Source organism: Limulus polyphemus, unplaced genomic scaffold (genome assembly GCF_000517525.1).
Source record: "Limulus polyphemus unplaced genomic scaffold, Limulus_polyphemus-2.1.2 Scaffold1053, whole genome shotgun sequence".
In the NCBI taxonomy this organism is placed as follows: Eukaryota; Metazoa; Arthropoda; class Merostomata; order Xiphosura; family Limulidae; genus Limulus; species Limulus polyphemus.
This window is the reverse complement of record NW_013666663.1, coordinates 191,937-204,609: the sequence shown is the minus strand read 5'-3', so window position 1 is coordinate 204,609 and position 12,673 is coordinate 191,937. Positions and strand designations below refer to the sequence as shown.

Below are 12,673 nucleotides of genomic sequence, written 5' to 3'. Positions count from 1 at the left end.
AAAAAGTTTATTTAGAGGAATCCTGCCCTAATATCTTACTTTAAAGGATTTTGCACACTAATGTTTCTCATCACAAATCGATTTTTACTGTGATTGGTAGGTAAGCGGGTTTAAATTTTATTTACGATTTTTATATATAATATATTTAAAGGTCCGAGTAAACTTTTGGTATCCCTAAAGTATGTTAACCTGTTTTAATTACGGTAAAATGTTCTTGTCCTATAAAACTTTGGTTGGAATATATTCATATTGATGACTTTGTTTCAGCTTTTTTCACCTGAGCAAATCATTTCTGTGGTTATAGTTTCGATCAGGGCCTGGCATAGCCTGGTGGTTAGGGGTGCTTGACTCGCAGTCTGAGGGTCGCGGGTCCGACTCCCCGTCCCACCAAACATGCTCGCTTTTTCAGCCGTGGGGGCGTTATAATGTGACGATCAATCCAATAATTCGTTGGTAAAAGAGTAGCCCAAGAGAAGGTGGTGGGTGGTGATGACCAGCTGCCTTCCCTCTAGTCTTACACTGCTAAATTAGGGACGGCTAGCGCAGATAATCCTCGTGTAGCTTTGTGCAAAATTCAAAACAAACCAACCAGTTTCGATCACTCATTGACCACAAAAGACACAATTTTGGTTATTGAACGCTCAGCTTTTGTTTAATGTTGGTATGTGAATTTTTGAAGCACTGAATATGTCCAAAGGAGAAAACTTGGATCCTAAATATCAGATCGATTTTAATATATTTTTGCTATACTTCCATCTGTATGTCAAGCAGAAAAAACCATGAAACAGATTTATTTTACATCTTCTATAAAAAACGAGTATGAAACCTCGTGCAAATAAATTATTTGGCATAGAATAGTGTGTATCAAATTACGAATTAACTCTTGATTTTAAAGGTTAATTATAAGGATAAAATGTAATATTAAAATAAAAACATAATCATAGCAATGAGACTCCTCACAGTTTTTGTTTTAAGCACACTCTAATCACTCAAAATATATACATGTTCAAGTAATACCGATGGGCTAACTTCTAGTGCTTTTGAGGGACATCGTGACAAAACTTATAAATATTTCGTTTTTATTTAAAAGTATAAACCATTTTCATATATTTGATATAAATTTTACCAGTAACTTCGAAGTTTTTATGGTTAGTTGTTGTTTTAGCACAAATGCTACACAATGGGCTATCTACACTGTGTCCACTGCAAGGAATCGAACCCCGGATTTTAGCGCTGTAAGTCTGGAAACTTACTTTAAAAGACTGAAAGATATTGATCATACTTAGTTTCAAAAAACAGACTTTCTGTTAACCGACTTATTAAGACTTAATGTTCATTAATGTTATAAAGAGGTATAAAACAGCTAAAGATGGGACAAAAGGAAATTACACACACAAACACGTTTCAGTGTTTCACCAGACTTAACCCTTCTTCATCACATCCTTGTGATCCTGGATAAACTCTGGTGAAATGTTGAAACATGTGTACATGTACAAATTAACTTTCCTTTTTTCAATTTTTAGTTATTTTACACTTTTTAATATCTAAATTCTAATGAATACCTTCATAATTTTAAATCTTATGTCGCTCGCTAACATTGTTGGTATAACAAAATAAAATCTTATTTAGTTCTGAAAGTATATAGTTATCTGAATATTTCAGTAATAGTTTTTGTATCTTGGACCCTCGGGTTAAGGATAAAGCTTAAACTATTTTAAAAGGCGAATCATATTAGAACGACTAATTTTTAATTTACACCCTTTTTATCTCAAAATTTCAGTTACTAATTTACACCCTTTTTATCTCAAAATTTCAGTTACATTTAATCATTTTCAGCTTTAGAAACTAGCTGATAATCTATTTACCAGAACTATTTACATCGCTAATATGTTTTGTTACAGTCTCATGCGAAATTTTACTGGGGGGTGCTCATTAAAACTATCTAGAATTGGGAGTTCTAGATTTTTACTGTGATCTTCTGCGTATACAATTTTACAGGAAAAGAACACCACGAAACTTCATGCAAAAAACAACAACTTTAAAATATCAAATAATTATTGAATTGGCCAATTTAGACCTATCCTGTGATTCTTCTACTATATATATATATACTCTTGAGCGAGTAAAACACCTGATGGTTATCGAAAAGAATTAACTTAAATATTTATCATAGGAGATATGTAATTTCACGTTATTAGCATTTTAAGAAAGGGAATGTTCGATGGGTTTATGTTCAAAATGCTATATGATCCGCATTCAGAGTTTCGTTAAAATATTTCATGCGCAAAACGAAAGTTTAGTAGCTTAAATCTTTTTCGTGCTTTTATGTGTTCCATGAAACAGTTTACTAAAGAGTTACTATGACGACTTAAATGTAAGTATGTTTCATCACTGCGAACATTTCGAAAACACAGAAATTGCTCAAACGTGAAGTCGTACTCGCAAATGTTCGCGAGCTTTATTAACAATAATCATAAAAGTATGATAATTTTTAATGAGTTCTATTAGTAGCTTATTACTGGAATATAACTATTTGGCATACATTAGATTAAAAAATCTTCCACGTGAAAACATCGACCAATAGTTTTTTGTTAAAATTATATCCTCTTAACAATTCAGCACATGAAGTTTGTAAGTGGATTATGTTTCTTATGTTTAGATTCTATTATGCATATCAGTAATAAAAATTAAGATCAGAAAAAAAAAAACCAATAACTCGAGCACTTTGAGAAAGTGGACTTTCGGGAGTAAATGGCAAATGACCATTGTAAGTACGTTGATCAGTTATGTAGCCGTTGTACCGAAATTGAGACGTCATGCTTTGCGAGTGTGTGATGTGTACGAGGTGGGAAACGAAGAGAAAGAGTGGTTAGACGGATTAGAAGAATGCGTGCTTATGCAAGAGGTAATTTCCAGAAAAAAACAAAAACAAATGGGAAAATTATTAATAAAAGCACTTCATGAAATAAAAACTGGAAGAATGGAATATTGATAAGAAATATAATTTGACGAGGCCCAATACCAGGTCTGCTGGAATATAACAGACACAGTAGTGCTTGAAACGATATTTATATTACATGGAATATAACAGACACAGTAGTGCTTGAAACGATATTTATATAACATGGAATATAACAGACACAGTAGTGCTTGAAACGATATTTATATTACATGGAATACAAGAGACACAATAGTGCTTGAAACGATATTTATATTATCAAATTACATAATCAAAAATTATTATAGCCGTGTACTAGGTTAAATTGGTGAATTTTAGATGAGTCATACAAAAAAGAATTAGGGTACGGATTAATAACAAATATAATTTATTTATTTTAACACCAATTATTTATCATTATTAATTAATTATAATCACAATTTAAAAGACCTCGTGCATCAGTAAGATGGTCTTATAAGATATGAAATTCAATATATCAGATCATTAAAATAATAGATATTAGATAATTATAATACAGAGACAAAAGAAATTTTAAGTAGTAAGCGTTAAAACATTATTAATGCAATAATAAAGAATTTCGTTTTAAAACGGACTATTTTAAGATTTTTCCATAAATACCCTCCTGTTAAAGGACGAATATAACTAATACCAGGATAAAATTTCATAACACATGGGGTGACAGTGTTTCAAGTACTGATCCCGTTGGCCTCTTTTTTATTTTTTATCGGCGCTTATTGATTTTAAACCCTGTTTCAATACCAATGAGAACGATGTCATCAATGGAGTGGCCAAACTGGTTAAAATGTAAGACAACAGGAAGGTCTCACATTTTTATTTAGTCGTGACAGATTATTTTATTTAACCAAGTAGTCTGGGTTTGTCCAATATGGTAAATGTAGCCTTTTCCGTATTGTATGAGATATATCGTATTTTGAGTTTCAGTTTTTTTATCAGTGGTGGTTTTTAACTTAGAAGTCTACAATCAAACTTTGTTAAAGGGGGAACAGCCACTCTGATATGCGGTATAATAGATGTTTGCGTTAGAAAGATATATTTAAGGATTTTGTTCCTTTCGGATAGAAACAACAGGAATTTTAGGGAATATTGGTTGGAAGTTTACTGAGCTGTAGAGGATGGAATATTTTGTAAAGATTCATTTAGACGGCATAGAATCTCTAAAAACTTTCTTAAATGTTTTCAACAACCCTGATTTAAATTAATTAATTGATTTAGCAACACTTGTTCTGACCCTAAGTAATTTTGTATGCAACAATGAACACTATATTTAAATTAACGGTATTGGTATGGCCACTAAAATGAACCTGAAAGATACAGACGTCTTTATGAGTACGATTGAGAGACAAATTTTAGAGAAAAGTTACGTCAAACCACACCCCTGGAAAAAAACCCAAAAAACATTGATGATATATTTTTCATTTGGACCGTTAACATCCAAAACTTTTTTCATATTTTTTCACCCTTGATTATTTTTCGACATAACAACATTTTTTGGATAATATTGTATCCCTAAAAGATGGCTTTTTACATAGTTACTTGTGCAGACAACTCACTAGCAAATCTCAATATGCCCACCAGTGGTACTGCAGTATATCTGTGGAAACCTGGATTCGATATTCGTGGTAAGCAGAGCCCAGATAGCCCATTGTGTAGCTTTGTTCTTAACGACAAACAAACAAAGACTTCAATGTTTCCACAACCAGAATTGTCCAGCCCACATCAAACGAAACATTACTTACAGTTAAGCCCTTCACATGAAAAAACTGACAAAATGTCACGTGTTGTTGTTTGTAATCAATCTCACTTCAAGCAGTCTAACAGGTTTCTAAACTCAAAAATCCTTTACGAATCCTTAAAAAAAACATTTTCATCTTCTACATCTCCTTGTTGTTCCCTTCCGAAAAAACAAAAGCCTTAGAGTTATCTTTGTTCATGCAAAAGTTCATTATACCGTGTCAATAATGACTGTTTCCCTTGTAATATGTAACATTTGTAAGTTCATAAAACCATCAGTACTTTCACCGGCCAAAATGAAAACAAAAACAACAGCACAACAAAATAAATTTTTTCTCAAACTCACAACATATATCAAAAATCCAAATGGCCAAAAAAAAATTAACTATTAGTTTGTAGAAAAACCCAAACTACTCTTACAGAACGGTTTAATAACTGTTAATTCTCTGTCATGACTTAAAAAAAAATACCTTCTTGTCCACCAAAGACATGTCTTTTACTGATATTAAATCAGGGTTTAACTTTAAAGCTGAAAGAGAGATGATTATATTATTATTATATATTATATTATTATATTAGCGTAATGTGTTCCTTTACTCAAATATTACTCAAGAGATTCCTGGTTCAGTATAGGATAAACCTTTAGCTTAAAGTCTTTGTGGAAAAACCTGTTTTAAAACGAATTTATTTATCGTTGCATATTTTATTTTAATCTAAATTCTTGTTATATCTGTATTATATATTATATTTAACATGTATTTTTTTCATGTTCTGATTCATATGTATATCATGATTGGATATAATTTATTATATCTCCTACCAAAATTTCACTCTTCCAGTTTCAGTATCATTAAATGTTTTTTGTTGATATATCTCCCACTTATTCTGAACATTGCTTTTCTGCACAAACACATAAGCTTTTTTTTTCTAAACTACCCATTCTCTTCATTTCCAATCACTTAAGTGTCACATATACACACACAGACACATGCAATGCTATTCCACACCTTAGGTCATAAGCCTTACAGAAAATATCCCTTTAAAGCATTGAAACTGTAATTCCAGCTCCACATAGCTATTTCACAACTTAGTTCATATTCTTAGAAATGCTCGATGTCTCACTTCCAGTATAATGATTACATAACTGCTCAGCATGCTGACAACGATCATTTGCCATTTACTCTTGATGAAAGGAAGTGTAATTTTCGAATGTGCTCGGGGTTATATGGTTTCTTTTCTGGTTATAACTTTATACTTACACCTGACAATCATTAGGTTGTTTCAACACAAGGAGCTGTTTGTGATCTGCCAAACACAGGTATCGAAACCTGATTTTTCGTATTATAATCCCTCAGACTTTCCGCTCTGCCACCGGAAGGGGTAGGTTAAACTAGTAATAACCATAAAAACGACTCCCCCTCCCTTAGTGGCGAAACGGTAAGCATGAGGACTTATAACGCTAAAAATCGGGCTTCAATACCCTCAATGGGCAGAACACAAAGAGTCCATTGTGTGGATTTGCGCTTGACAATAAATAAACCATTAAAACTCGAAAATTATTTAATATTAACTTTATACCAATAAAACTAAACAACTAAAGTGGACAGAAGAAAAACTGCACATTTATTGGCACTGTGTGTCAACAAGAAAAAGGACATATAACAATTATCCTCATAACAAATGTGTTTACAAACTAACAGTGTTACAAAAATAGGTTTCAAAAGCGCTCTTTATAAAATATTGTCATTAAACCATTAACATTCAATTTGTTTGTACAAAACATTTCACGTTTATCCAATCCTTATCACGACAGATTATTAACAAAATATTTTAGTTCAGTTTTCTTCATGAAACACTGCTTTAGGATTTTTTTTGCAAAAAGAAATACCAAAAGCCTATAAAGAGTTTCAATATTTCATATGTATAATAATGCATTTGAAGGAGTCATACTTAGTGTATAAAGTTATCGAAAGTTACATTTTCTTAGAGATTATTCATGAAAAATAGACACGACATTTTAAATAAGAATATAGTAACTGAATCCATAAAATGTCCATGAGTATATAATATATAATCAAATAGGCAAAGAAAGTACAAAATGTTTGTTTACGGTTTGAACATTTAAATTGCTGATGTGCGTGAGGGTATTTCATTAAACACAAAATATATCAAATATAATAAAACAAGTAACACTGCATCACTGTTTATGGGATGGTTAGGTAAGCAAGTATGGTACTAGAAGTTAAAGGTTTTAAAACCTTGAAACGACTGAGTTTTTATACGTGTAACGTAAGTGGCAAGTTTGGTATTACAAATGCGAACACAATTAAAGACAAAGAGAAAACGATACAGTTTCAACATGGAACCGAAGTCTAAACAACAACAACAACACAAGTTTCCAAGTGTACTTTTCTGACTAGGATTGAACGTTGAGGTACATGGTCTTTATTTTATAAGATGTTTTTTTTTTTTTTGAGTTACGAAATTAACAAAATAATAATTCACCGAAAAATCACGGTGAGTATTGTCCCTTTGCTGTTGATCATGGTATATAAAATTTTAAACATAAGACATAGGCCATTATATACAACCTTTTGCTTATAATTTCATCGGATTCCTTTATTATTATTGTATGTAAAATATCCCTTTAAAGCACTGAAACTGTAATTTCAGGTTCACATAGCTAAATACACAAGGTCAGACGTATTCTTCATTTGGCTTCGTATGACCCATAGCCGAATGATCTGTATCAGGCAATTCTGAAATGTCTTTAAACACTCCTACTAGATTTTGAAAGTTTGGACCCCAATTCAGAAGGTAATCCCAGCCTAATACAGATCCATTGGTTGGTTTGTATAAAGACACATTAGAAATATCGTCGTCAGAGGATACAAGAGTGCTAAGAGATCCTCTAATTGAGTCAAACCCATCGTATGTTTTGGCTGAGTCTTCATCGTTTTCATTGTCTTCCTCGGCTAGCTTGGAAAATATCATATTGCTACGCCCAAAATCCCTGTGGGCCTTCTCGTAATTATTATCATACTCAAACTCAGAACACGTAAAAGAATCGTTTCCACTCTCATCTGTAGAAGAATCTGGGGGCTCAAAAATTTCCGTATTTATCTCTAAAAGTTCTGCAAGCTTATTTTTCTCTGGATTATCATCACTACACAAAGAAACTGCATCTAACGTACTGACGAGACTTGAATTTCTCGGGCGTGCATTTAATCGCTCAATTTCTTCAGCCGTTAAACCTAAAGACATTCCACTGTCCCTTATTTTTTTCTTTTTTCCTGACTGGGGGCGAGAGTGAAGGCTACCTGTACTATGACTGAGATTTCCAACAGGACTATTTAGGCTTCGTTCAGAATTTGTCATTTGGTCCTTAAAGCCTTCTGGACCCACTCCTTGGGATGTTGCAAGTAACGCTGTTTGTAAAGGTTTTCCACTTATATCTTGCAGAGTCAGAATGCGAGGTGTTTGTTGGGACAGTTCACTAGAAGGACTTAACCGTGCTAATGGAGTATTCTGCATTTTCAATGGTGATGGACTTTCTTTTAGAGAAACAGAATTTGAATTCTGGTGTAAAACATTACGGGGACTTTCCCTTATAGGACTAGGCTGGAACTGATGAGGACTATGTCTATGATTATGCTTATGATAGTTTGGTATATGAGAATTAGTTTTGTACTTTCTAACATTACCATCGCGATATCCTTTGTAATGATACACTATATCGATGTCTGATGGGGCAATGCTACTAGCATTTTCTAGGTCATAATGTTCTGGTAGTTCCGAATCGGGAATGTTACCCATTCCGAACCCATTAGAAGGCTTAGGATTGTCCTGATGGGATTTATTTTCCGAGCTTTGAGGAGGCAATGCTGGTGATGTTTTGATTACTTCTCTTTCTATAATGTCTGGTCGTTGACATCGTTCTGTTGGAAGTTCTCGATCTTTCATCTTCTTTGGTACTAAATCTTGGGTCATGTGATTTCTTATAACATCTTCAATTCCTAAATTCTCGTTGTAGTTGGAATCTTGATGTGCACGCTGGTTGTCACTACTTGTTGGCGTCAAGAACAGATTTCCATTTTGTTTGATATGGCCATGACTTTTATATCGGCAAAGCTTTCTTCTTCTGAAGACTAGAAAACTGACTAAGATAATTACAATGAGAATGACAAAAAAGACAATCACTAATATAACACCTATACTTAGAGGATCGGTAGGAGCGACATCAAGGCCGAGAACTTCGTCCGAACATCCTCGGTAGACGTTTCCATGTGGTATCACTTTGAAATAACTACTGGATGTATTCCAGCTCTGGACTTCTCCATTAACAATTAGAGGAGTTATACACCCTTGAAAACCTGAATAATAATAATATAAGAAAAATAATAAAAAAAATTAAAATGCAGGTAACGTCGCGGCTTTCTACTTTCAAACGTCTTATAAACAGTTCAATTAAAATTAAGTATTTAAAAGTGTTCTTTCAAAAAAAAGAGGTTTTATTGACTAGTTGTCTGTAATTCCAATAATTACAGAGTAGATCTTGAATAACATATTTTCATTATTCAGTTACATTTCTAAAACAGAACTGGAAGCAAATAAACCTTTGGATGTCAAGTGTTGACTACAGAAAATATTTTTTACAGTTATTATACAAAGCATAATTATGATATTTTTAATAAAGCGTTTATGTACGTATATTTCTCTTATTGTTTAAGACTTTGATTATTTGTAGCAGTGTCAACCTATTATAAATAAGTTGCGTTTCAGTAAATGATGATTCAAAAAAATTAATTAGTAAAAAAAAATAATGATTTCTTCTAAAACTCTGACTACCTGTTACAAGATTTGTCTCCTGGTCCGAATGTTTTCCAATCGTCATAACAGTTAGGTAAGGATCCAAAAGATCGTGCACTTTATACTCCAAATCTACCCATGTAAGTTCCTGGTCAACAGACACGTTGATGCTACTGGCGCTGTTACTGATTATGGTCAGACTGACTGCATGCCATTGGCCGTCTGCAGCATTAATCGTATCTAGTAATAAGTTGACAGGCTTTCCAATCTTCTGGTGGGACTTGTATTCCACGTAACCATTCCTCAGCTATGGAAAACAAAAATGTGATTTATTGCACACTGGAGTGTGTATTAAAAGTAAAAGGTGAAAAATAAATAGGTAAAATAGAAAAAACTTAATACTACTCTGATTGAAATAAAAATTATAACATCTTATTTACCTTTATCAGAAGGGGCTGGATTTTACTTATTACCTTTTATAGCGATTGTAAAGTAACGCCTGATTCAATTATATCTGTGACATGTATTGAGTAAGAGTTTATACATTTTAACATGCCTTTATTCACTCTGGTAGCTGTGATATATAGATTTGATAAATACACATACGAAATCAATAGTTCAAAAATTCTATATATTTCCAAAAATAAAAATTAGAGCTTCTTCATTATGTGTGTGTGTGTGTGTGTTAATAAAACAAACCATACTTTCAGATAAAATAGAGTATCATTGGAACCAAAGTGGGTATTTTAAGAAAACTATCAGTGAGTTTGAGAACTACATATACCAGGAAATGTAGATGACATTATTCATATTTATCAAATACATTGTATTTTGTTATAAATATAATTCAAATAGATTTACTAGTGAGATTTCTTTGATCATTGAGGATATTCTTTTTGGTTTTAAGTTAAGCACAAAGTTACACAATGGGCTATCTGTGCTCTGCCCACCACGGGTATCGAAACCCGGTTTCTAGCGTTGTAAGTCCGCAGACATACCGCTGTACCACTGGGGGGCCGAGGATATTTAGGGGACGTATTTTAAAACCTCCGAAAGATTTTATTTATGTTTCTCATGAGCATAACGTACTAAAATATGGATCAACTGTCAAAGCAACCGATTATCACAGTTTGTTATTAACCAGCATGTGTTGCTGTGATGGAATTACTAAATAACTTTATTTCTTAAAATTTTCTAAAAACAAAACAATATTTTACTAAATGATTTTATGGAATATGTAAATGTTCTTTTTTTTTAACTTAGAAATAATTTTACGTTCCTTATTCTCATTAGTTCAGTATTAAGATATTAGCTTGCTGAACTCTTCTGAGTCAGATTTTCTCCCTCACAACCAAGTGATAACTGCCAAGGAAAGTTGTATACAAAAACATTTCAATAGCATGTTCTAATTTTCTTAAGTTTTAAAACACCATACCTGTAAAACTGTAAACCCTTCGTCTTTTGTCGCAGCATGTACCAAAAGTCCATTTTTTGATTTGGTACGAAAAGAAAATGCAACAGTTTTTGTGCCAGGGGGCCGAAAACCTAAAGCAGATCTTTTCCACTGTTGTACGTGATAATATGATCCGGTAATGAGTGACGTCCTGCGCAGTTTTTCTAAAGGTATGAACTCCAGGTAAGCAGTATCATCACCAAGGGACAAAGGTTCTAACGCTGTCAGGTAAATAAAAAAATACTTGTAATATCCTTTTTTACATGGATAAATGTTTTCAGTAACAAAAGAACAAAACGTGTCGTATTAATTACATGAACCACAAATGAAAAACAAGATCCTTTTAACATGTAGCGGCTTAAAAAAAATGTAGGCATAACAATAAATATTCAACTAAGTACTATCTAATATATGTTGAAATCGATAGTACATGCTTTCATTGGATATTAATGGCTGATATTATTTAGTTACTTCAGAATTAAAGTTAAGTGTATTTACTGGGATTATAACGCATAATTCGAGGCTCTATTTTAACTTTACACTAAAACAATCAAACAAACAAAAAAAAGTAGATTCAGAGGTGTATAATCTCGAATAAATGTTCTAAACATTAACAATGTTGTACAGGGTTGAATACGTTATACTAAAATGATGTTGAATATACAAACCAGTAAGTCACATGACAACCACAGCCGGTCTAAATCGCAGTGGAACAATATTTTGACTTTGTTTGGCGTTCTTTAGGTAGTGTGAAGCCGTCGAAAATTGGAAATGATACGTAACAGCCATTCTCAGTGCAAATTATTCATACACTCAGATCATAAATATGGGTTCAGATCGGGGATTTAGAATTTTCAAGAAGGTGAAATCCCTTATAGTTAATGGAATATGGATCAACTTTGTGGAACTCGGACCATCCAGAAAGAAAACCTACAACAGTTCATACCCCAGCCGTGATTAGCAAAATGCAGCGTCTAGTAGTAAGTGAGAAATCAGGAGCACAAAAGTCAGTAACAAAAACCTTTCCCGTGTCTCAAGATAATAAAGAAGGATTTTAGTCTGGAAACGAGGCCAGCGGGGTATAGGTTCACAAAGTCATACCTCTCGTTCAACCGTCGCATATCTCAAGCATCGGTTATCGACGCTATTCCATACGAAGATATAACAATCAAGTGCTTGATGCAGCGCCTATGGATTTCTGTGTGATACAGTTGTCTTTGTACACTGGATGAACTATGGAAAGCACGCAGGGAGGAGTTTTGTGCTTCGGACAATACAGTTTTATGACGAAGCCTTTTGCAGTGGAAACTAAACTTCTGGTATATTGTATAAGTGTATGGTTGTCAGATATAGAATTTCGTTTGAACTTTCGTGTTTTTTTGCGTTCCCGAATTTTTCAATATTTAAGAGAAAATAAAATCCAAATTTACTGATATTACGTGGTTACGATTTATGTTTTCGTATATTGCTACTTACTGTTAATCACATTATTCAACTTTTTTTAAACTTATGTCATTGCCGTCATAAATGAAGAAAAAATATATGTCATATATATATTTATAAGAGTAGAGAGAGTTCCAATGTGATATTCGTCATAAATAACGGTTATATTATGATATTTAAAGGATCTTTCTCAGGTAGGTGCTACGAATTTCGTGACACTCTTTAGGCACATACGAAAATATATACTGAATAATTTG

The 12,673-nt window shown here is 32.9% G+C and overlaps 1 protein-coding gene across 1 annotated transcript in view; it reads right to left on the bottom strand.

Moving 5' to 3' along the window:
* Positions 1-7,330: 7,330 nt before the first annotated feature.
* Positions 7,331-12,673, bottom strand: part of LOC106461886 (cadherin-related tumor suppressor-like) — a 138,844-nt gene continuing 133,501 nt past the window's right edge. Inside the window, exons 15-17 of the mRNA XM_022388965.1 lie at positions 10,956-11,194; positions 9,560-9,827; positions 7,331-9,084 (exon numbers count right to left, since the gene is read on the bottom strand). Of these exons, the coding sequence (XP_022244673.1) occupies positions 7,409-9,084; positions 9,560-9,827; positions 10,956-11,194 (2,183 nt within the window). The 3' untranslated portion in view covers positions 7,331-7,408. The remainder of the gene's footprint in view (positions 9,085-9,559; positions 9,828-10,955; positions 11,195-12,673) is intronic.